This window comes from Mustelus asterias, chromosome 16 (genome assembly GCF_964213995.1).
Source record: "Mustelus asterias chromosome 16, sMusAst1.hap1.1, whole genome shotgun sequence".
Classification (NCBI taxonomy): domain Eukaryota; kingdom Metazoa; phylum Chordata; class Chondrichthyes; order Carcharhiniformes; family Triakidae; genus Mustelus; species Mustelus asterias.
The window spans coordinates 7,944,253-7,970,938 of NC_135816.1; the positions used below are offsets into that span (position 1 = coordinate 7,944,253).

Consider the following 26,686-nt stretch of genomic DNA (forward strand, 5'->3'; position numbering starts at 1 on the left):
CTTGGTGAACACTGAAGAAAAGTATTCATTCATCACCTCGCCTATCTCTACTGACTCCATACACAAGTTCCCACTACTGTCCTTGACCGGCCCTAACCTCACCCTGGTCATTCTTTTATTCCTCACATAAGAGTAAAAAGCCTTGGGGTTTTCCTTGATCCGACCCGCCAAGGACTTATCATGTCCCCTCCTAGCTCTCCTAAGCCCCTTTCTCAGCTAATTCCTTGCTAACTTGTAACCCTCAATCGAACCATCAGAACCTTGTTTCCTCATCCCTACATAAGCTTCCCTCTTCCTTTTCACAAGACATTCCACCTCTTTTGTGAACCATGGTTCCCTCACTCGGCCATTTCCTCCCTGCCTGACAGGGAGATACCTATCAAGGACACCCAGTATTTGTTCCTTGAAAAAGTTCCACTTTTCATTCGTGCCTTTCCCTGACAGTTTCTGGTCCCAACATATGCCCCCTAATTCTTGCCTAATCGCATCATAATTTCCTCTCCCCCAATTGTAAACCTTGCCCTGTCGTACGGCCCTATCCCTCTCCATTGCAATAACAAAAGACACCGAATTGTGGTCACTATCTCCAAAGTGCTCTCCCACATCCAAATCTAACACTTGGCCCGGTTCATTTCCCAGTACCAAATCCAATGTGGCCTCAACTCTTGTCGGCCTATCCACATATTGTGTCAGGAAACCCTCCTGCACAAACTGCACAAAAACTTCCCCATCCGAACTATTTGACCTACAAAGGTTCCAATCAATATTTGGAAAGTTAAAGTCCCCCATGACAACTACCCTGTGACCCCCCACACATATCCATAATCTGCTTATCAATTTCTTCCTCCACATCTCTATTACTATTTGGGGGCCTATAGTAAACTCCTAACAATGTGACCGCTCCTTTCCTATTTCTAACCTCAGCCCATATTACCTCAGTGTGCAGATCCTCCTCGAAGTGCCTTTCCGCAGCCGTTAAACTATCCTTGATTAACAATGCTACTCCTCCACCTCTTTTACCAGCTTCCCTACACTTACTGAAACATCTATACCCCGGAACGTCCAACAACCATTCCTGTCCTTGTTCTACCCATGTCTCCGTAATGGCCACAACATCGTAGTCCCAAGTACCAATCCACGCCCCAAGTTCATCTACCTTGTTCCGGATGCTCCTTGCATTGAAGTAGACACACTTCAACCCACCTTCCTGTCTACCGGTACCCACCCTTGACCCTGATACCTTCCCCAATACCTCACCACCCTCAACACTGACTTCTGGACTACAATTCCTTTTCCCACTCCCCTGACAAATTAGATTAAACCCCCCTGAAGAGCCGTATCAAATTTCCCTCCCAGGATATTGGTGCCCCTCTGGTTCAGGTGCACCCCGTCCTGTTTGTACAGGTTCCACCTTCCCCAGAATGTGTTCCAATTATCCACGTATCTGAAACCCTCCCTCCTACACCATCCCTGCAACCGCAAGTTTAACTGCACTCTCTCCCTGTTCCTCAACTCGCTATCACGTGGCACCGGCAATGTACCAGAGATGACCACATGTTCTGTCTTGGCTCTCAACTTCCAGCCCAGTTCCCGAAATCTCTGTCTCTTCCCTTACCTATGTCGTTGGTACCAATGTGTACCACGACTTGTGACTGTTTCCCCTCCCCCCTAAGAATCCGGAAAACACGGCCTGAGACGTCACGGACTTTGGCATCCGGTAGGCAACATACCATCTGTGAGTCTCTTTTGCTGCCACAGAACTCCTATCTATCCCTCTAACTAACGAGTCCCCAATAACTATTGCCCTCCCGCTCTGCCCCTTACCCTCCTGAGCCACAGAGACGGACACAGTGCTGGAGATCCTCTCACTGTGGCTCACCACTGGTATGTCGTCCCCCTCAACCGTATCCAAAGCAGAATACTTGTTGCTAAGGGGAACGACCACAGGGGATCCCTGCACGGACTGCTGCCTTCTAGCCCCTCTCACCGTCGCCCATCTGTTTTCATTCCTCGCAGTAACTGTGTCCTTAAAGCTTCTATCTATGGCCACCTCCGCGTCCCTAATGATCCTAAGTTCATCCAACTCCAGCTCCAGTTCCCTAACACGGTTTTGGAGGAGCTGCAGATGGGTGCACTTCCCACAGATGTAATCAGCAGGGACACTCTCGTCGTCCCTCACCTCAAACATAGTGCAAGAGGAACATAGCACTGCCTGTACACCCATCCCCTCTAGATACCTTGCCAGTACCAGGTAGAAACAGCAAAAAATGAATTAAACTCACCCCTGCTCGCGCTGTCCCCCGAAGCCCTGTGAGCCAAAGCCCTTATAGCTCACACTCTGCTTCCCACACACTGTGCTGCCCGCTCCCGACGCTGCCCGCTGTATACTGCAGCCTACCTTTTGTACTTCGCGCGCTTAAAAATCCCTTCCCAGACTCCTTAGCAGCCCACTTCCGGTTTACACTTTAAACTTAACAAAAATACTACTACGAAAGTAAAGGCCAAAACAAAACACACACTAACTGACTAATTAAATAAATAAATAATTCAATCAATCTCTCACCAGCACTCCTGCCTCCAATCATTCCCTCTCTGCTTGCTTCAGTGGAACAATGGATGTCAGGGTACCAGGTTCAATTCCAGCCTCGAGTCACTGTCTGTGTGGAGTTTGCACTTTCTCCCCTCTGCGTCGTGAACCTCCCACAATCCAAAGATGTGCGGTTCAGGTTGATTGGCCATGCTAAATTGATCCTAACGTCAGGGGGGTTTGCAGGGTAAATGAGGGTTGCGGGAATAGCGCCTGGGCGGGATTGTGGTCGGTACAGACTCTACGGCCTCTTTCTGTATTGTCGGGATTCTATGATTCTATGATCAGCCATTGTCTCATTTTATGGTGGGACAGTTTCACAGCGTCATATGGTCACTCATTTCCTTATGTCCGTATGATGCGTTAAACATCAGTGCAACGGTTCCCATGTTTATTATTTAATTGTTCATCAACTTTTTCCTTAAAATGTATTTCCTTGGTACTTCGAATCAAATTAGATTGACAGGTCACATCCATTCACGATTATTATTCCAGCCCTGCTATTATTTGCTGTTTTCTTGACTTACCAACGTAATTCATAATCTAAGGATACGAAATAAACCTTTTAGGACTGCGATGGGAAGAAATCTATTCACCCAGAGAGTGGTTTTTCTGTGGAATTTGGTACCACAGAAAGCAGTTGAGGCCAAAATACCGTTATGTTTTCAAGACGGGTTTAAATATAGCTCTTGGGGCGAAGAGCACCCCAGTCCCGCTCAAAGGACACAACTACAGATTCCTGATGCATTAGCGATGTGCTTGCTCTATTTTCAATTCAGTAAAATGCATTCGTTGCTTACACTTTGGTCTCATCATTGGGAGGGACGGAGGATGGGAGGAATGAGCCTCTCCCATCATGCAATGAGATCATGGCTGATGTCTGGCCCAAACCAACTACGTTTCTCCATGCTTTGTATCTTAAAAACATGTATAAATCCTTCATGTAACATTAACAATTGACCTAACATCATTTTCTATTTCTGAAAGAGAGTTGCAAAATTGTAAAACCGTTTTTTGGCAGATATTCTTCTTAATTTCATTCCCGAAAGGCAGTTCACTCTATTTGGCTCGGTGCCCCATGGAAATAATTTGTCTCTAACTATTCCATCGACTCCAGTTAATTCTCCTTCGGGGAGGCCTGTCGCAGCTTGGTTAATTATTTTGAAAAACACCACTTTACAGTCTACAAAAATGACCCAGAGCTACTGGTCGCCGATCAGTTTAATTCTCTCCTCCATTCCCAATCTGACCTTATTGACTCTGTCCCCTTGCATTGTTCTAATGAAGCACAAAGAATGCTCCAGGAATAAAATCTAATCGCGCCAGTGGGCAATTGCAACACTTCGGATTCAACAGTGGGTTCGACATCTCAGATCACAACTCTTTACCGTTAGAGATCATAGAATCATATAATCCACGGCACGGAGACAGGCCCTTCGGCCCGAACTGGTCCATGCCGGCCAAAAAGCTCAATTTGATGATTCGGATTATGTTCTGCCATGTACAATCTCTTTGGACAAATGCTTTCTTCTTGCTCGATTACCATCTCTTTAATTTGCCTTGCACTATCCTAACATTAGCCACTGAATCGGCCGTAAGTTCTACCCGATCACAGACCTTGTAGGTGATTCTTTCACTCCGACCCCCTCTAAACATTAAAAAATTCCTATATCTCGAGGTAATCCAGTTCTAACGAAGGGTCATTGAACTGAAACATAAATTCTTCTTGTCTCTCCACGCAGATGCTCAACTTGCTGAACACTTTCAGCATATTCTATTTTTATTTCGGAATTAGTAAAACCCACTCTTGACAATAATGTATCACATTAGCGCGTTTGGTATTTCATTTGCATAACACTTACCTCCCGAAATTTAGCTGTATCATTGTGCGAAGGGTTTGATTCAATTCCGAGGTGACATGTACCTTTCATGATGTCATTCCTGGTCACTGCCACACTTTGTAATTGTAGAAAGGTAAAATCATTCAAGGCAGAATCTTGGCATGTGCCATAGTCAAGTGTTTGCTGGAGGGCCCCGCTTTCATACACCTCTGTGTAATTGGGTGGAATTTGAATACTCGCACTAGCCTTTTGGATTCCATGGAGTGAATCGTTACTCGAAAAATAAGACGACTGCCAACAGCAGCAGCAAATTTTAATTTCATTTCTACCTCTGTGCACCTTAATAGCGAGAATAATAATCGCCACGAGCAGCAAGAAAGAGGTTGAGCCAAAAATCATCATCAGATAAAATTTCAAATCGTATTTCCATGGCCTAGCATTCCTCAATGTGCTGGCATTAGATGCATTTTCGGTGTTGTCATCCTGTACTGACACATTAATGGTGACTGTTGAAGAAAGGGACGGCGTTCCATTATCCTTCACCAAAATTACAATATTTTGTCTGAGTGAATCTTTATGACTCAAGTGGCGAATCGTCCAAATTTCTCCTGTTTTTGAAGCTACAGTAAACAAACTTTCATCAGTCGGCTGACGGAGTTGGTAAACAATTTGACCGTTTAATCCGGAATCGCCATCAGTCGCTGTCACTTTTGTAACCAAGTAACCTGGCTCCGCAGATCTTGGCATTGTGTCCTCCGCTGCAGACCCTTTGTTTGACAGAGGTGACACGATCACAGGGGCATTGTCATTCTGGTCCACGATGAATACATTCACTGTTACGTTATTGCTCAGAGGAGGGGATCCAAAATCCTTCACTTGTACATGGAATTGAATTTGTTTTAATTGCTCAAAATCAAACGAGCGTTGTGCAAATATCTCACCACTGGCTGCGTTTATTGCGATGAACGTGGTTGTAGGTAAAGGGTGTAACAGGATATCCAAAATAGAATACGACAATTCAGCATTTTGATTAAAATCGGGATCATAGGCCGACACAGCACCAATTGAAGCACCAATGACATTATTTTCTGTTACATACATAGTGAAAGAAGGCTGCGTAAAACGTGGCGCATTGTCATTTATGTCGGAGACTTGAACTTGGATCGTTTTATTGGCCGAGAGGGGAGGGGAGCCAGTGTCCGTACATATAATGGTAATGTTGTAACCTGGCTCTTCTTCACGGTCTAACTCGCCGTTAGTAACGAGCGTGTAGTATTTATTAAAAGATCTACTCAGCCTAAATGGGATATCTCTGGTGATTCGACAATAACTACTTCCCTTTTCATCAGAATCAGGATCCGTAACTTGGAAATGTGCCACTACTGTGTCCTCTGCTGCATTCTCTGAGATAGAGTTTGATGTAGTAGTTACAATGATTTCAGGGTAGTTATCATTAACATCAGTAACCCTTATCAACACTTTGCAGTATACTGACAGTGATTGTGTACCTCTGTCCTGAGCTTGTACGGAAATCTGATAATTTCCTGCTTCTTCAAAGTCCACAACACCGGTTACTCTGATTTCTCCTGTTATTGAATCCAAGCTAAACACCTCGTGCACTTTATCAGAAGTCTGATCGCTAAAGACATACATTATCTCACCGTTTAGCCCTTCGTCCTGATCAGTCGCAGTGACTTTCACAATCAAAGTATCTGGAGGTATGTTTTCGGCAGTGTTGATTTGATAGATGTTCTGTTCGCAAGATGGAGCGTTGTCGTTCACGTCAACCACAGTAATTTTAATCTGGGTGGTTCCAAATTTCTCCGGGGTTCCTCCGTCAAATGCCGTCAGGGTTAACTGGTGGGTTGCCTGCTGCTCTCGATCGAGCGGTCGTTCCAATACCAGTTCAGGGACGTAATTTTGTTCACTCTCTGACTGTGTTTTCAAAGTGAAATATTCGCTTGAACTCAGTTGGTAGGAGCGGACACTGTTGGTTCCGGCGTCCGGGTCAATCGCGCTCTGCAGCGGGAAGCTCGTTCCTGCTGGCTGGGATTCTGGGATTTCAATATTTAACTCGCTTGTCTTGAACACGGGGGCGTTGTCATTTATATCGAGGATCTCAATTTCTACACGATATATCTTCAACGGTTTTTCAATCACGGCCTGTAAGATCAGCACACATGTGAGGCCGTGCTCGCAAAGCTGCTCTTTGTCCAGTTTTTCTTTGATAATGAGGGCTCCAGTGCTTAAATTAACGTCCAGATATTGTTTTTTACCTTCAGGTGCAATTCGCAATCTGCGCACCGATAGTTGTTTTACATCTAATCCCAGGTCCGCAGCAATATTCCCGACAAAGGCACCAACCTCCAATTCTTCTGGAATTGAGTAGCGAGTTTTTAAACCGAGGGAATGCGCAATGCATATTATTATTAGATAAAGAATAGGCCATTTCGTGAAATGACTGTTCAACCAGCATGCCATTCCGCACCAACTGTTTCTAATAAAACTGTCAGAGTCTCCAATGAATTACACGCATCTTGATTTTAACATGAAAACGCATTTGTTCATTACCTTGGTTATCCAAACGAAATGCAATATCCGGTTTCTAGCCCCTAGACGTTTTGTCCCGATTCTCAGGATGATTTGCAAATACCCTGAGATGTATTTTTTTTCTCTGATGCAACTTAAGAGCGTGGGACGACGAATGCTGTTCGTTGATTCTGCGATGCGCAGTATATGGTGTAGGCGGAGTGGTGCTGGATCTCCGGCCACATTTCTTCACCTCATTGGTAGACAGCGACACAAATAGACTCGGCCAATAATAAAAGTACAGCATCTTAAAGCAACAGTGCCTCTACTGAACACCGGTGGAATTGCTGTGTGGATTTAATGTTGTGCAACTTTTATTGCATTTTTGGCTTGTGTTCCTTATATGATTTGGTTTGTATCTGATTAGCTTTCAAGCTAATTACTGCTATGCTGCATTTGTCTCAGAGTTGTACTTTTTTGTCCAATTTACTAATTTGTTGATCCAACCGTCATGGAAATAAAAATAAATGCAAAATACGGTGGTTGCTGGAATCTGAATCCAAAAAATAAAAATGCTAGGAAATCTCAGCAGGTCCGACAGCATCCATGGAAAGAGAATAGAGCCAACGTTTCGAGTCTGGATGACACTTCGTCAGTGCTTCTGACTTTGGCTATGTTCTCTCTCCACATATGCTGTCAGACCTGCTGAGATTTTCCAGCATTTCTATGTTTGCATCATGGAAGTAAGCATGTCGAACAAAGCCTATTATTCGAGCTGTTTTGGTAAATTCTTTTATCTATTTCGATACCTTACCACGATCGTGTGCAAGCTTTCTTTACCTTTCCTGAATGGTTTACTTTGGTTCCCAAGCTTAAATAACTTGCTATGGATTGATATACATTAATTAACATTATTACATATGATGTAACAGAGAGAGAGGGTGGCTAGAGATGTATCGTTTGCCAGTTGTTATCTACAAATTCTCGGCGACTGTAGAATTAAAAATTGAAGTACACCATGCCTTACCAAACAAATAACATAGCCTTGCTTGCAATACCCAAATTTAAATAACTCATATAATTGGTCTATTATCTACGTGTGCCATGGTTTTACAGGCCAGTATTGTGGCATTGTGCATCCCGTTGAATGCAATGCTTAAAACCTACAAAAGGTCCACCTTTTTCAGAATAAACAAAACTGATACTGGGAAATACATAAGATTAAAATCATAATTCATTAGTGACAAGGTTTAAATGCAGATTCATTAGCATTCAGGCTTGTCAATCATCTGGACTCTTTCAGACTGAACATTTAACAATCCCCAGTGAAGCGAATGCATTTTGTTTATATATCCTCAAAAAAAGAAAACACTCCACTAACTCGTAAAATACAGAGCAATTAAATTCAACCCAAATTCAGGGAATCGGATATCTCCCAGTTGCACGGCAAACATATTCAATAAGCGTCAGGCTTTTACCTTATGTATAATAATAACTTTAACTGCAATGTGACAGAGTAAAAGAATATGGATGTCTACCCCATATTGAGGCATGGTTGCAAGTTAACAGATTGCAATAGATATATCTTCTAATTGATTTCTCCTTCTCAACACTGTTCAAGTTTCGCCCATTGCCACATTCTCAACCCACTCCCCTCGCCATCTCTACATTTTCACGAATTTATTTCCTTGCTTCTAACAGTCCAATGCTCATGCAGACTGCTATACATTTTGCCCTGCCGTGTCCTAAAAGCATTGCATAAGGTACCACACAAAAGGCTGCGTAAAGAGGGAAGAGCCCAAGTTGTTCAGTGTGGTATATTGACATTTGCTAGAGGATTGGCTAATTAATAGAAGACAGCGACATGGCATAATAAGGACTTATTCAGAATGACAACCTGTAATTTGTGGAATGTCACAGTGATCAGAGCTGGGGTTGCAGTTAGTTCTAATATATATTAATGTCTTGGATGAGGGAAGTGAATGTATTATTGCCAAGCTTGCGGATGACACAAAAAACGGTGAGAACAGAAGTGGTGATACAAGGATGATACAACGAGTCCACAGATGGGTATCGACCACTTAAGTGACTGGGAAAAACCTTGGCAGATTGAAACAAATGTAGGAACATGTGATATTATATACTTTGTCATGAAAGATATGGAGTTGAATATTATTGAATTGGAGAAAGACTGCAGAAAGCTGCAGAACATGGGGGTTTAGGATTTTCTGTGTGTTCATTTAAAAAGCTACCATGCAAGTTCAGCAGGTAACAATAAATGTAAACGGAATGTTGGTCTTTCTTCCCAAGCGAATGGAGTATAAAAATAGTGGGGTCTTACTAAAACAATACAAGGCACTTATTTGTCCACGCCTGATATACTGTGAACAATGTTGTTCCCATTATCTCAGGAAAGATACACTGTCATTCGTAGCAGTCCAGAGGAAGTTCAGTAGGTGGACCCTGGGTATAGACGGATTTTCTGATGAGCAGTGGTTGGGTAGGTTGGGCCTGCACTCACCGAATGAGAGGTGACCTTACTGAGACACAAAGAATTCTCAGGGGGCTTGGCATAGGAGATGGTCAGCGGCTGTTTCACCTGTGAGAACATCTCGGAAAAGAGGGCAGAACCTACTTCTTAGATGCACATTAAAGCCCTGTAAACTACATTTTTCATTTTTTTCATGCTTTGATCGCATCTGAAAGGAGTGAAATTCCTCATGACTTTCAAATGGCAACAGGACACGCAGATGATGGGGACGCAATGCAGGGCTTTGGCAAAGCATAGGAAAGTAAGACTATTGTTATGACGATGTTTACAGGGCTGAACTGACTCTTCTCTTTGCCCACTCCTGAGTTCATTATAACAGGGTTGATTTTAAATTGAGATGACATTGTCAATTTAGTATATTTCTGAAAAGAAGAGAAGTCAAAGCTTTTCGCCTTGCACACGTCAGGATATTTCCCAAAATTCCATTATAAAGGAAAGGGAACAATATATCCTTTATGAGAAGAGAATACAGTTTGGTTTGGAGGCGTTGCACACAATCAACATTCTTTCTCATAAAGTATAAATTATATCGGTATTCCTGCGAAGCATCTTAATGGGTGCATGCTGAAATACTTCAACATTTTTTAAAAATTGTACATTTATATAACTGTAAAGATGTTGGTGCAAGAAACAAGTCAACTAATTTCCTTCAGTTAACAAGTTCGATGTGTTGGTAACGTTCACCCAAGTAAAGAATGAGGCAAATTAGCAAAATGTTTAAAATGTACATATTCAGGTATCCATTTTTGCGAGAACGAGATGCACACAATGCAGCCACCCCCACCCGATGCCCTCCACCCCCCAACCCCCAACTATTTGAACAAAAAGGTGAACACGGAGAAAATGATGCAGAGTATCGAGTTTTTAAAAAACTTGGCCAGTAGCCAGGAAGGCAGGAAGAAAACTAAATTATCCAGAGTCTTTCTGACAGGTGAAGGACCGTTTTTTTTATAGTATCTGCTGGTGTTTGGTCTTTCTCACTACAGGCAGAAGTGCTGATTTAGAATTCTCCCTCAGATGCTTTGCATCAATGAGGTATTCTCTATATTTTTTTCAAATCGCAAGCTGCTCAGATTTGTAGAGAGTTAATTCAGAAAGAATTTCGATTTTCCTATGTGGCACACCCTCTCTGTATATCCTGATTGCAGTATATTTTCATCCAGGAACTGGATCACATAATCTTTATGTGAGAGCTGCATGGAATTCGTGTATTGATAAAGGCAGCACGGGTCTTTTGCTGGTGCAACAGAGTAGCTCTTGGAGGCCAGTGGTCTTTGTGGAAGAAAAGTGTTCATTTCAATATGTTTAATGCATACGTATGCCCAACAGATGACATCATAAATGAATCTTCATCTATCGAAACCTAATAACACTAGCTAACGTGCTCCTGTAGCAAGTAATTCAGTGGTTGATGCAGTTCACATCTTGCATTTTTGCTTTTTCTCTAGCGCCACAAGCATTGATGGCAGGCCACCAACCTTCATCGTGAGTACAAATCAAGCCACTATATAACAATTCTCATAGAAAATTCAAACTCTTTTACCTACCTATTTTGGTCTACGTTCGAATTCACCCACGTAGTAACTTATCCATCTCTGCCATATATATATATATTACAATGCACCCTCTGGCATGTCAAATCATTTCAATGTACTCGTGTCAATATCACTCCAAAGGTATAAATATGAAATTCCTTCAAACAAATGAACCTTGCCTCTAGTTCAATCATGCATTCAATCATTATGTTCGTCTATTTATCGATTTTGGTTCCCTGTGAAACTTTTTAAGTTTTACGTCCCTGAAAATTTTATTTCCATATACACTTCAATCGACTTTCTTTTACCGCCATGAAACTGATGCTTCCATTTATATGTATTCCACTAAAGCCAAACTCCACTTTTAATTGTCCTCATGTGTCAAGTCATTGAACCAGGAGAAAGGAGTAAGAAATGTGTCAGCAAAATGTTGAGTATAGAAGCGCGGAGACCTCTTGTCGTTTGGATGGATTGGTTCTGTTTGGCAGTACTAACATCGTTGTACAGCTCCCACTGTTCTTTCGGCGTTTTGTCCGTTAAATGTTTGCTTGCTGTACTGCAAAACGTATTTTTTTTATAACAGTTGCTCCACATTTACCTACATTTGTAACTTATGTAGCTGGCCCAACGTTCGTCCATTGAAAAATTAATCATATTATGGTTGTTATGAATCACATCTTCATACACCGTCAGGTTTTTAAAGTAAATTCTGTTCATTACTAAAAGTACAATGTCATGCCCGCTTCATTGCCCTCCGCCATGTTGTCGCAGAAATTCTGACGCGCTTCAAAAATTCACCCAATTCCTGTCATGAACTGGTCCGTTTGACCCAAACTATATGAAAGTTTAATCCCTAAACAAGACCACTCAGCTTTTGCGACACAATTGCCGAAAGATGCCAATTGTATCGACGAACAAATTGCAGCTGCTTGTGATGGTGGTTGTTGTGGTGAAAAGACGATAGTCGGCTTGGGTTTGGGTCCAGGGATGGTTGTTTTAATGAACACTCACGGCAGTTTTAAATCCTTTCTGAACTTTTTGTTACCCCACTGCAGTCTTGACTTTTTGTCTTTCGTCTCCCCTGTCATCATTTAAGTGTTTGATTCCTTATTCACGGCTTCTTCCCATGCCGCACCTTCCGCTACCACTTTCAGAATCTTTCGTTTAGGTCTTTCAATGGTTCCAATACAGGGTGACGGGCGTATAATGGTAATGTCACCACACTACTGACCCAGAGGCCGAAGCTAATGGAATCATTGAACTATGGAACCATACAATGCAGAAAAGGCCCTTCGGCCCATCGTGTCCGCACTCGTACAATTGAAACAATTGAACACCCGTCTAATCCCATCTGCCCATAACCCTGAATGTAATGGTGCGCCAAATGCTCATCCAGATGCTTTGTAAAGAATGTGAGCAGCCCGCCTCGACCACTCTCCCAGACAGCGCATTCCAGACCATCACCACTCTCTGGCTAAAAAAGTTTTTCCTCACCTCCCCCTAAACCTCCTGCCCCTCAGTTTGAACCTATGTCTCCTTGTGACTGATCCTTCAACTAAGGGGAACAGCTGCTCCTTATCCACTCTGTCCATGTCTCGTATTATCTTGTGTGCCTCGATCACGTCGCCCCTCAGTGTTCTTGCTCCAGCGGAAGTAACCCAAGCTTGCACAACCTCTCTTCGTAGCTCACATTTTCATCTCAGGCAGCACCCTGGTGAATCACCTCTGCACCCCCTCCAGTGCAATCGCATCCTTCTGATAATGTGGCGACCAGAACTGTACACAGTACTCCAGCTGTGACCTTACCAAAGTTCCATATAACTCCAACATGACTTCCCTGCTTTTATAATCTATGCCTCGATTGATAAAGGCAAATGTCCCATATGCCATTTTCACCACCCTACGAACATGCCCTTCTGCCTTCAGAGCTCTGTGGACAAACATGCCGCAGAACCCCAGAGCGTCCTACCATTCATTGAGTACTTTCTTGTCAGATTGCTCCTTTCTAAGTGTTTCCCCTCACACTTTCAGGGTTAAATTCCATCTGCCGTTTATCTGCCCATTTGACCATCCCGTCTATATCTCCTCATAGCCCAAGACAATCCGCCTCACTATTAACCACCCGTCCAATCTTTGTGTCATCCAAGAACTTACTCATCCTACCGCCCCCCCCCCCCCCCCCTCCACTAGTCATCAATGTCATTTATATAAATGACAAATGATGGGGGGCCCAACGCAGATCACTGTGGTACGCCGCTGGACACTGGCTTCCAGTCACTAAAGCAGCCTTCTGTCATCACCTTCTCTCTCCTCCAACGGAGCCAATTTTGAATCCACTTTATCAAATTACCCCGTACCCCATCTGAATTTATCTTCTTTACAAGTCTCCTATGTGGGACCTTGTCAAAGGCTTTGCTGAAATTCATCTAAACCACGTCAGCTGTACTACCCTCGTCTACACAACTGCTCACCTCCTCAAAACGTTCAAGCAAATTTGTTGGGCATGACCTCCCTCTAACAAAGCCAAGCTGAATATCCCTGATTAAGCTTTGCCTCTCCACGTGGCGATGGATGCACTCCTTAAGAAGTTTCTCTTAGAGTTTTGCGACCACTGACGTGAGACTCACTGATCTGTAGTTCCCTGGTTTCTCCCTACAATCCTTCTTAAATAGCAGAACCACATTACCTGTTCTCCAAGCGTCTGGCGCCATCTCAGTGGCCAGAGAGGAATTGAAAATTTAGGTCAGAGCCCCTGCAATTTTCCTCCTTGACTTCCACAGCAGCCTCGGGCATAATTCATCCAGACCTTGAGATTTATGCACTTTTAAGGCTGCCAGCACCTCAGATATCTTGTCTTTTCCTATGTCAATTTGCTCCCTGAATGCCATACCATTGTCCTCATTCTCTTGGGTGAAGAAGGATCCATTCAACACTCTACCAATGTCCTCTGGTTCCATGCACAGATTGTCCACTTAGCCCCGAATGGGCCCTATTCTTTCCTTGGTAATCCTCTTCCCATTGATATACGTATAGAATATTTTGGGATTTTCCCTACTTTTACCAGCCAGAGCTTTCTCATATCCACTCTTTGCATTCTTAATTGCTTTCTGACTCTCCACCCTGCACTTTCCACACTTCACCAATGCCTCCATTGATTTGCTCCCCATGTACTTTTTAAAAGCCTTTCTTTTCCTCCACCTTGTGTCTTGAGTATCTCTGGTCATCCATTGTTCTCTGGGCTTGTTATTCCTACCTCTCACCCTAGGAGGAAAATGCTGGGCTTGCACCCTCTACATTTCATTTTTGAACTACCCCACTGCTCTTCTGTAGAATTTCCCATTAGTAACTGTTCCCAGTCTAGCTTGGCCAGATCCTGCCTTATTTTATTAAAATCCTCTCTCCATCAATCCATTTTTTTTGTAGCTTGTCTATTTCCTTGTCCAGAACAAGCTTAATTTATACCATGCTGTTATGTTCTCCCACCACCACCTCAACCACCTGTCTGGCTTCATTCCTCAGAATTAGTTTCAGCACAGCTCCTTCTCTTGTTGGATCCTTCACATATTGATTTCAAAAGTTCTGTTGTACACATTTCAGGACATCTACTCCGTCCAAGCCTTTAACACTATGTATACCCCAGTTAATGTTGGGAAAGTTGAAATCAACTGATATAAATACCTATTTTTACTGTTTTTACACACCTCCACAAACTGAGCACATATTTTCTTCTCAGTATACCTCTGACTTTCTGGGGGTCTATAATAAATGCACAAAAATGTGACTGCCCCTTTTTTATTCCTAAACTCTACCCACAAAGCTTCATTTGATGCCCCCTCCAAGATATCTCTCCTTTCTGCAGGTACTGACTCCTTAACTAATAATGTAATGCCTCATCCACTTGTACCTCCTCCCCTGTCTCACCTAAGAATCTATATCCGGGAATGTTGAGTTGCCAATCGTGTCCTTCCTTCAACCATGTCTCTGTGAAGGCATGATGTTGCACTTCCACATGTGAATCATTGCCCTGAACTCATCACTTTGCCTGCAATAGTCCTGGCATTAAAGGCGAGGCCATCCAGCCTGGCCTTACTCCCTTGAAATTTAACATAGCTGCACTCCCTCTGACATGTTTCTTTTGCTGTATGATTCTGTGACCCTATTCTGCTAACAGTCCGTGTCCCCTCCCCCTGCCAGATTAGTTTAAACTCCTCCAACAGCACTAGCAAAATGTCCCGCAAGGATGTTAGTCCCGTTCTGGTTTAGATGTAGACTGTCCCACCTTCCCCAGAAATGGCCCTGGTGATCAAGGAATCTAAAAGCCTCCCTTCTGCAGCAACTCTTAAACCAGCCATTCATCTGCACTATCCTCCTATTTCTGTGCTCGCTAGCACGTGGCAGTGGGAATAATCCCGAGATTATAATCCGAAAGGTCTTGCTTTTTAGTCTACTGCCTAACTCTCTGCGTTCTTGATGCAAGACCTCACCCTCTTTCTATCTATTCATTGGTACCAACTTGTACCATGACCTCTGCCTTATCACCCTCCCCCTTCAGAATGCCCTGCAGCCATTCAGTGACATCCCATACCCTAGCAGCAGGTAGGCAACTATCATTCTGGAGTCACGTTGATGGCCACAGTGGCACTTATTTGTAACCTTGACTGTCAAATCCCGGATTACGATTGCCCTGCTTCTCTTTCTCCCGTCCTGTACAGACAGGCTGCTTGTGGTGCCATAAGCCTTGCTCTGCCTGTACTCCATGGAGGAACCAGCGCCTTCGTCAGCCGCCAAAATGGAATACCGATTTGCAACTGAGACCCCAGGGGACTTCTGAACTACCTGTCTACATCTCTTGGACTGCCTTTTGGTCATGCATTTTCTTCCTTCCACAAGTCCTTTCAGCTGTTGTGTGACCACCTCCCTCAATATGCTATTCACACAGCTCTCAGATTCGCGGATGCTCCACAGTGCCCCCAGCTGCCCTTCCAGCTCCGAAACACGAGCTTCCAGGAGCTGCAGCTGGACATACTTCCTTCACACATGCTGACCCCGGGCACTGGAAATGTGTCTGGCCTCCCACATGGAGCAAGGCGAGCAAACCACAGTTTGGAGCTCTGCTGCCATGACTAAAAAAGTTTAAAAACTTCATAAGATTTTATTTAAAAGGAAATATAGCAAATAATTCCCTACCCTTGCCTAAAAAATGAGTTTCAATTAAATATGGTTTGGAAATACCCACCAGGACTTAATCACCAATCAGCTGCGTTCCCTGGTCTCACGTCACTTTCTGACCTGCAGTGTATGTACCCTTTTTCTTCATCAGAGAAGGAGGGAGATCCTGGTCTGGCCTCCATTAATTGCCCTCCGCAAGCCACTCAGTACAACAAATTCCACCCTTGCCAACATCCGATGTCAGAATAAATAAATAAGCAAAAGAACTGTGTACATATGGGGCAATATTGCAATAATATTTATGGAACTCAATGCCCTATAGTGTGGTGGAGTCTGAATCGTTGAATGGTTTCAAGAAGGAGATACATACATTCAAAATGAAAAAGAAGATGAGGGGATATGGGGAGCAGGTAGGAGGTGGATTTGAGACTACGAAGAGATCAGTCCCAATCTGGTTGAATGGCAGAACAAGCTCGAAGTGCTGCATTTGCCAACTTCTGCTCTTGATTCCGATATTCCTATGTTCCGAAGAGCATGCATAATGGACAACAACTCTAATTCTCACGATGTGATTCAGGGTGTTGCGGCTATTTACAGTGCATTTTAACCACTAATTTGATGGAATATAAAGTCACATATCCAAGTGTGACAACGACACGAATATAGGCTATTAAAATTAATTATTTGTACTAAAGGAGCAGAAGTGTGTAATCTAGGTTCGAACGATACCATCGCCGGATTTAACTGTTTTCTCCTGGCTGAACCATTTTTTGGATCAGCGTGTGGAATATAAATAACCTATTTGAAATAGTTTGAAACTTTCAATCTAAGATGCACAATTTTTGGTTACACAACGCCGTCGGCTCGACCGTAAACGCACCTGAGGTTTCTGTCAGCAAAAATGCAGCGGAAAGTTGGAATTTACCCAACACAGTGAATGATTTACTCTTTCCCATAAGCTCCTATCCTGAATTAACCTGGCTGTGTGATTTGTCAGACCATGACAGCGTGGCAGTTGAAAGTGAAGGGCATTATTTTCGGACTGGAGCATCATGTAGGCCATATCGGCTAAAGAGATAATCGATTCTCCACCGAAAGGGACAAGGGAGAACAATGATAATTTGGAGTTTCCCGGCATTTCAAAAGTTTCATGGTCACTACTGTCGAAAACTATGTTTTTCAATTTCACAATTACTCATAAATGAGTGCATTTTATGATATGTACTCACGTTTTCCCATTTATGTGCCCAAATCTCTGGATTACTAGCACAGCAGCAGAGACTAGTACCTTCCCATAACATGCACAGGAGATGCAACGCCTAAAAAGTTATCTCCTCGCCAGTCAGAACAATTTTTCGATGAAATATCGATTTAGTTGTACTTCTTTCAATTTAGTATAACGCAGTCTATTACAATGTGGTTTCATGGATATTGAGGACGCGTGTCTCAGTTTGGCTACTACTTTGGAACCGACGAACGAGACCAGGACTGCTGGTTCCAGTGATTTAATGCTGTCCTCCATTCCCATCCTGACCTTGTTCTCCTGGCTTCTTGCATTGTTCCAAAGAGGCACAACGTAAGTTCAAGGAGTAACATCCCATCCCTCTACTCGGCAGTGCGCAAAATTTCCTACTCAACACTGAGTTCCACAGTCTCAGACCATAACTCTCCCCCTTTTTGGAGCGCAGGTGTTGCCGATAATTCTGATTCTGCCATGCATATCATCTCAGGGCAAATGTTTCTTCTTCTTGTTCTACACCCGTCGCTTTATTTTCCCTTGCACTATCCTGCTGTTTCCCGTTCACCCTCTCGTTCATGGCACTTGATCGCAGACCTTAACCTTTGTTCTTTCCTTCACTCGCCCTGACTGCATTAAAATCTGTTACATCCGAATGCAATCCCAGTTCACAGGAAGGACCAGTGACCCAGAAGTTAACTTATGTTTCATTCTTTACTTGCACTGCCAAACACTCTGACTATTTCCAGCATGTATTATTTTCGTTCCAGATTTTATACAAACTCAGTGCGTTGGTATAGACACTAATGTGTTACATAAGCGAAGTTTCAAATTTCTGCTACGCAACACTCACCTCCAGAGTGTTAGCTGCATCATTGTGCGTAGAGTTTGATGAAATCCCATGTTCTGTGGGATGCCATGGGTCTCTCTTGATATCGACCTCTGACGCGGCCACACCTTGAAACTGTAAAAAGTTAAAATCGTTCATAGCAGAACCTTGGCATGCGCCAAAGTGAAAGGTTTGCTGGAGCGCCCCGCTTTCATACACCTCTGTATAATTGGGTGGAATTTGAATACTTGTACTAGCCTTTTGGATTCCATGAAGTGAATCGTTTCTGGAAAAATAAGACGGCTGCCAACAGCAACAGCAAATTTTAGTTTCATTTCTACCCCTGCGCACCTTAATAGCGAGAATAACAATCGCCACAAGTAGTAAGAAGGAGGTTGAGCCAAATATCATCATTAAATATAATTTTAAGTCATATTTCCATAGCCAAGCATTCCCCAATGTGCCGATATTAGACGCATTGTTCGTGTTGTCATCCTGTACTGACACATTGATGGTCACTGTTGCAGAAAGGGACGGCGTTCCTTTATCCTTCACCAAAATTACGATCTTTTGCCTGAATGAATCTTTATGACCCAAGTGACGAATCGTCCAAATTTCTCCTGTTTCTGAAGCCACAGTAAACAAACTTTCATCAGTCGGCTGACGGAGTTGGTAAACAATTTGACCGTTTAACCTGGAATCGGCATCAGTCGCTGTCACTTTTGCAACCAAGTAACCTGGCTCCGCAGATCTTGGCATTGTTTCCTCCGCTGCAGACCTTTTGTTTGACAAAGGTTGCACGATCACAGGGGCATTGTCATTCTGGTCCATGGTGACTACATTCACTGTTACGTTATTGCTCAGGGGAGGGGATCCAAAATCCTTCACTTGTACATGGAATTGAATTTGTTTTAATTGCTCAAAATCAAAAGAGCGCTGTGCAAATATCTCACCACTGACTGGGTTTATGGAGACGAAAGTGGTTGCAGGCAGACCGTGTATCAGGATATCCAAAATAGAATACAACAATTCAGCATTTTGATTCAAATCGGGATCATAAGCTGACACGGCACCAATTGAAGCATCAATAACATTGTTTTCTGTTACATACATGGTGAAAGAAGGCTGCGTAAAACGTGGCGCATTGTCATTTATGTCGGAGACTTGAACTTGGATCGTTTTATTGGCGGAGAGGGGAGGGGAGCCAGTGTCCGTACATATAATGGTAATGTTGTAACCTGGCTCTTCTTCACGGTCTAACTCGCCGTTAGTAACTAACGTGTAGTGGTTATTAAAAGATCTACTCAGCCTAAATGGGATGTCTCTGGTGATTCGACAATAACTACTTCCCTTTTCATCAGAATCACGATCTGTAACTCGGAAAAGCGCTACTGCGGAGTCCTTGATTGCATCCTCTGGAATAGAGTTTGATGTAGTAGTTACAATGATTTCTGGGTAGTTATCATTAACATCCGCAACCCTTATCAACACTTTGCAGTATACCGATAGTGATTGTGTACCTCTGTCCTGAGCTTGTACGGAAATCTGATAATTTCCTGCTTCTTCAAAGTCCACAACACCGGCTACTCTGATTTCTCCTGTTATTGAATCCAAGCTAAATACCTCACGCACTTTATCAGAAGTCTGATCGCTAAAGACATATATTATCTCACCGTTTAGACCTTCGTCCTGATCAGTCGCAGTGACTTTCACAATCAAAGTATTTAGGGGTATGTTTTCGGCGGTGGTGATTTGATAGATATTCTGTTCGCAAGATGGAGCGTTGTCGTTCACGTCAACCACAGTAATTTTAATCTGGGTGGTTCCAAATTTCTCCGGGGTTCCTCCGTCAAATGCCGTCAGGGTTAACTGGAGAGTTGGATGCTGCTCTCGATCGAGCGGTCGTTCCAATACGAGTTCAGGGACGTAATTTTGTTCACTCTCTGACTGTGTTTTCAAAGTGAAATACTCGCTTGAACTCAGTTGGTAGGAGCGAACACTGTTGGTTCCGGCGTCCGGGTCAATCGCGCTCTGCAGCGGGAAGCTCGTTCCTGCTGGCTGGGATTCTGGGATTTCAATATTTAACTCGCTTGTCTTGAACACGGGCGCGTTGTCATTTATATCGAGAATTTCAAATTCTACACGATATAGCTTTAGCGGTTTCTCAATCACGGCCTGTAACATCAGCACACATGTGAGTCCGTGCTCGCAAAGCTTCTCTTTGTCCACTTTTTCTTTGACAAAGAGAGCTCCGGTGTTTCAATTGACATCCAAGTATTGTTTTTCACCTTCAGCTACAATTCGAAATCTGCGACCCGATAGCTGCTTAATGTCTAATCCCAGGTCCGTGGCAATATTCCCAACAAAGGAACCAACCTCCAATTCTTCCGGAATTGAGTAACGAGTTTTTATACAGAGGGAATCCGTAATACATATTATTAGCAGATAAAGAGCAGGCCATTGAGACAAATGACTGTTTAACCGGCGGGCCATTCTGCTCCATGTACGTCGTATATAAATCTCAGAATCTCCAATGGATTATACACATTTTGATGTTAGCCTTGGAGTGCATTTGTTCAATACCTTGATTATCCAAACGTAATGCAAGATCCAGTTTCTAGCCCCTAGACGTTTTTCTCCTGAATTTCGGGATGATTTGCAAATATCCTGGGCTGTATTCTTCCTTTCTCCGATGCAAGTTAAGAGCGTGGAACGACGAATGCTGGTCGTTGATTCTGCGGTGCGCAGTATATGATGTAGGCGGAGTGGTGCTAGATCTCCGGCCACATTTCTTCATCTCATTGGTAGACAGCGACACAAAGAGACTCGGCCAATAATAATAGTACGTTATCTTAAAGCAACAGTGCCTCTACTGAACAGCGGTGGAATTGTGGTGCGGATTTAATGTTATGCAACTTTTATTGCATTTCTGTCTTGTGTTCCTTATATTATTTGCTTTGTTATCTGATTAACGTTCAATCTAATTACTGCTATGCTGCATTTGTCTAAGAGTTGCACTTTTCTGTCCAATTTACTCATTTGCTTATCCAGTCATCATGGAAGTAAGCCGCGAGAACGAACCCTATTATTCAAATTTGTTCGGTAAATTCCTTCATCTTTGTCTCATAACTAACTACGATCGTCTGAAAACATCCTTCCGAGTTCCTGATTGTTGCTCGGTTTAAATGAAATGCCATGGATTGACATACAATAATTAACATGTTTATATATGATATGACAGAGAGACAGAAGGTGATTAGAGAAATTTCATTTGCCAGTTCTTACCTATGAGTTCTGTGGGGATTGCAGAATTTAAAACAGAAATACACCATAACTTACCAGACAACTAATGTAGCCTTGCTTGCGATACCCAAATCAAAATAACTGATATAGTTTTGTTTGTTATCTATATGCGATATGGATTCACACTCCAGTATTTATTCCTTGAGAATTGATGGATTGTGCATCCCCTTGAATGCATACAAAAGGTCAAAATCTACAAAAGGTCTACCTTGTTCAGAATAAACAGAAATGCTGAAGTCTAAAATCATATTTCTAAACGTAGAACCATTCGTGACAAGGGTTAACTACCGAGTCATTCGAGTCAGGATTATCCTCTTTCAGAGTGAATATGTAACATTCCCCAGTGAAGAAGTATCATGGATTAACCATAGAATCTATGTGCAGAAGGAGGCCATTCTTCCCATCGAGCCTCCACCGGCAATAATCCCACACAGGTCCTACTCCCATAATCCCACATATTTACAGTCCTGATCTCCCTGATACTAAGGGGCTATTTAGCATGGCTAATCAACCTAACCCGCGCATCTTTGGAGTGTGAGAGGAAACCGGAACACCTGGAGGAAACCCACACAGACATGGGGAGAACATGCAAACTCCACACAGACAGTGACCCAAGACTGGAATCGAACTCAGGTCCCTGGCGCTGGGAGGCAGCAATACTAACCACTGTGCCACCGTGCCGCCCCGCATTTTGTTTATATCTCCTCAAAAAAGGAAACACTCCACTAACTTTTGAACCACAGAGCAATTAAATGCAACCAAAATGCAGGGCATCGGACATCGACCCATTTGCACATGAAGCACACTTAATAAGTGTCATGATTTTACCTTATGTACAATAATAACTTACACTGCAATGTGGCAGAGTAAACGTAGATGCATGTCTATCCTGGTAAATTAAGACAACCACATTAAGGAGTGGTGGCAAGTTAGCAGATTGCAATGCAACACAAATAGATATATCTCTTAACTGATTTCTCCTTCTCAAACCTGTTCAAGTTTTTCCCATGCCACATTCCACAACCCACATCTCTCACCATCCCTACATTTTCACATGTTACATTCCTTGCTCCTAACAGTGCAATACTCATGCAGACTCTGTTATGTAATTTGCCCTGTGGTGTCCTAAAATCGTTGTATAAGGCACCACACAAAAGGCTGCGTAATGAACTACGAGCCCACGGTGTTGAGGGTAGTACATTGGCAATTTTTAGAGGACTAGCTAATCAATAGAATAAGAAGTCTCACAACACCAGGTTAAAGTCCAGCAGGTTCATTTGGTAGCAAATACCATAAGCTTTCGGAGCACTGCTCCTTCGTCAGATGGAGTGGAAATGTGCTCTCAAACAGTGCGAACAGACACAAAATCAAGTTGCAGAATACTGATTAGAATGCGAATCCCTACAGCCAGCCAGGTCTTAAAGGTACAAACAATGTGGGTGGAGGGAGCATTAAACACAGGTTAAAGAGATGTGTATTGTCTTCAGACAGAACAGCTAGCGAGATTCTGCAAGCCCAGGAGGCAAGCTGTGGGGGTTACTGATAATGTGACATAAATCCAACATCCCGGTTTAGGCCGTCCTCATGTGTGCGGAACTTGGCTATCAGTTTCTGCTCAGCGACTCTGTCCTGTCGTGTGTCGTGAAGGCTGCCTTGGAGAATGCTTACAGTTCATGTAGATAACATATAGATAACAATATATATAGATAACGCATATAAATAACAAAAAGGTAAGCATTCGCCAATGCGGCCTTCACGACACACGACAGCGCAGAGTCGCTGAGCAGAAACTGATAGCCAAGTTCCGCACACATGAGGACGGCTTAAACCGGGATATTGGATTTATGTCACATTATCAGTAACCCCCACAGCTTGCCTCCTGGGCTTGCAGAATCTCACTAGCTGTTCTGTCTGGAGACAATACACATCTCTTTAACCTGTGTTTAATGTTCCCTCCACCCACATTGTCTGTTCCTTTAAGACCTGGCTGGCTGTAGGGATTCGCATTCTAATCAGTATTCTGCAACTTGACTTTGTGTCTGTTTGCACTGTTTGAGAGCACATTTCCACTCCATCTGACGAAGGAGCAGTGCTCCGAAAGCTTGTGGTATTTGCTACCAAATAAACCTGTTGGACTTTAACCTGGTGTTGTGAGACTTCTTACTGTGTTCACCACAGTCCAACGCCGGCATCTCCACATCATAATCAATAGAAGACAGAGAGTTTGCATAACAGGGACATTTTCAGCATGAAAACCTGTAACTAGTGGAATGTCACAGGGATCAGTGCTGGGGTCGCAATTATTTTCAATATGTGTTAATATTTTGGATGAGGGAAGTGGATGTACTATTGCCAAGCTTTCGTGCAAAAGGTTGTGAGAACACATATGGTGGGGATGGCAAAAAGAGTCTGCAGATCGATGTAGACCAGTTGAGTGAGTGGACAAAAACATGACAGATGGAAATAAATGTCAGAAAATGTCATGTTATACACTTTGGTCGGAAAAAATATGGAGCTGAATAATATTAATGTGGAGAAAGACTGCAGAAAGCTGCAGAACAAGTGGATTTAGAGTTTTCTTTGCGTTAATTAAAAAGCTAACATGGAAGTTCAGCAGGTAACAGTGAATGCTGTTGAGGGAGCTAGGGCTGTTCTCTCTGGAGCTGAGGGGAGACTTAATAGAGGTTTATAAAATGATGAAGGCGATGGATAGAGTGAACGTTCAAAGACCATTTCCTCGGGTGGATGGAGCTATTACAAGGGGGCATAACTATAGGGTTCGTGGTGGGAGATACAGGAGGGATATCAGAGGTAGGCTCTTTACGCAGAGAGTGGTTGGGGTGTGGAATGGACTGCCTGCAGTGATAGTGGAGTCAGACACTTTAGAAACATTTAAGCGGTTATTGGATAGGCGCATGGAGCACACCAGGATGAAAGGCAGTGGGATAGCTTGATCTTGGTTTCAGATAAAGCTCGGCACAACATCGTGGGCCGAAGGGCCTGTTCTGTGCTGTACTGTTCTATGTTCTATGTTCTATGTAATGCAAATGGAATGATGACCTTGATTCCAAAGGAAACGGAGTATAAAAATGGGGGAGTCTTGCTGAAACTATTCAAGGAACCAGTTAGTCTACGCCTGAAAAACTGCGAACAGTTTTGTTCCCCTTACGGAAAGATATACCGGCATTGGAGACAGTTTAGTAGTTTGCTCCCGGATGCGGATGGATATTCTGACGAGGAATGGTTGGGTAGGTTGGGCCTGCACTCACTTGAGCGGAGAACAATGAGACGTGACCTTATTGAGACATAAATGATTCTCAGGGAGCTTGGCATATTCAGTGGTGATAGGCGGTTTCCCCTGTGGGAACAGCTGGGAAAAGAGGGCAGAATCTCAAAATAAGGGGTTTCCTCTTTAAGACAGTGATGAGAAAGAATTTGTGCGCTCAAACGTTGCAGAATCTGTGGAATTCTTTACCGCAGAGGCCTGTACATGTTGGTTCGCTAACTACGTTCAATGCTGAGGGAGACTTTTTTTTAAATCAGTAAGGCAATCAACGGTTATGGGATAATTAGGGAAGTGGTGTTGAGGCTTATCATATCAGATCAATTGTGATCTCATTAAATGGGAGAGCAGATTCAATGGGCTGAATGACTGACTTATGCTTCTACGTCTTATGGTCTTCTGCAGCTGAACAATCATATGAAGCAAACTTCTTAGATGCACAATAAGGCCCTCTGAGCCTAAATATTTAATTTTTTTTCATGCTTTGATCACATCTGAAAGGAATAAGATTCCTCGTGACTTTCAAATGGCAACGGAACACGCCAAGGTGGCGATGCAATGCAGGATAATGGCGATAGCGTGAGTGGTTAAGGCTCAGGTAAAGAATGAAACGTATTAGTGAAATGTCTTAAATGTACATATTTAGGTATCCAGTTTTGCGAAAACAAGATACGCACAATGCAACCGAACCCCACCCCCTCCCCGACTCTCCCGCCACACCCCCCCCCCCACCCCCCCCCTCCCAACCCACAACCACTTCAACAAAACGTGCAAAATGATATAAAATGCTGCAGAGAATCAAGTTTTGAACAAACTTGGCCAAGGGAGTGAAAGTAATGTTTTGACTAGGTTTACAGGGCTAAACCGACTCTTCTCTTTTCCCCACTCCTGAGTTCGTTAAAATAGGATTTCATTTTAAATTGTGATGATGTTGCCAATTTAACATATTTCTGACAAGGAGACAAGTCGAAGCTTTTCGCCTTGCACACGTCAGGACATTTTGTAAAAATACAATTTGAAAGGAAAGGCAACAATATATCCTTTGTGAGAAGATAATACTGTGTGGTTTGGAGGTGTTACCACACAGTCAGCATTCGTTTTCAAAAAGAACAAATTATATTGGATTCTTGCGAAGTGCCCGAATGAGCACAAGCCAAAACACTTCAACATTCTTAAAATATACAATTTAACATTTATTGAACTGTATAGATTTTGGTGCAAGAAACAAGTCAACCCATTTCCTTTAGTTAACAGGTTGGATTTGTTGCTAAAGATTCACTTAGGTAAAGAATGAAACATATCAGCAAACTTTTTAAAATGTACATATCCAGGTATCCATTTTTGCGAAAACAAGATGCACACAATACAGCCCACCCTCGCCCGCACCACCGCCCTTCCCCCGCCCCACTCTCCGTAACCTCCACCAACCCACAACCACTTCAAGAAAACGTGCAAAAAGATATAAAATGCTGCAGAGAATCAAGTTTTGAAAATTAATTGGCCGAGTAACCAGGAAGGCGAGAAGAAAATTAATTGTCTACATCTTTCTGACGGGTGAAGGACTAGTTTTGTGTTGTAGCTACTAGTGTTTGGTCTTTCTCACTTGAGATAGCCGTGTTGATTCGGAATTTTCCTTTTGATGCTTTGCATCAATGAGGTCTTCTGATGTTTTTTATTTAAAATCACAAGTAGCTCAGATTTGATGAGAGTGCTTTCAGGAAGAAACTAGGTTTTGCCTCTGTGACACAGCCTCTCTGTATATCCTAATTCCAATAATTTCCTTGCTAGGAACTGGATCACATAATCACTCTCTGAGAGCTCA

General features: G+C 43.1%; 1 protein-coding gene and 1 pseudogene across 2 annotated transcripts in view; both read right to left on the bottom strand.

The window, feature by feature from the left end:
• The window catches only part of LOC144505630 (protocadherin beta-16-like), a 129,176-nt gene that overhangs the window by 86,167 nt on the left and 16,323 nt on the right, over positions 1-26,686 (bottom strand). The window contains exon 1 of one of the 2 annotated variants that reach the window (XM_078231744.1): positions 4,450-6,934. The exons of the other annotated variant lie outside the window; for it this stretch is intronic. Coding sequence (XP_078087870.1) covers positions 4,450-6,909 — 2,460 coding nt within the window. The 5' untranslated portion in view covers positions 6,910-6,934. Of the gene's footprint in view, positions 1-4,449; positions 6,935-26,686 lie in introns of those variants that run through there. 2 annotated transcript variants of the gene reach the window in all.
• On the bottom strand, positions 9,685-20,771 carry LOC144505565 (protocadherin beta-15-like; annotated as a pseudogene).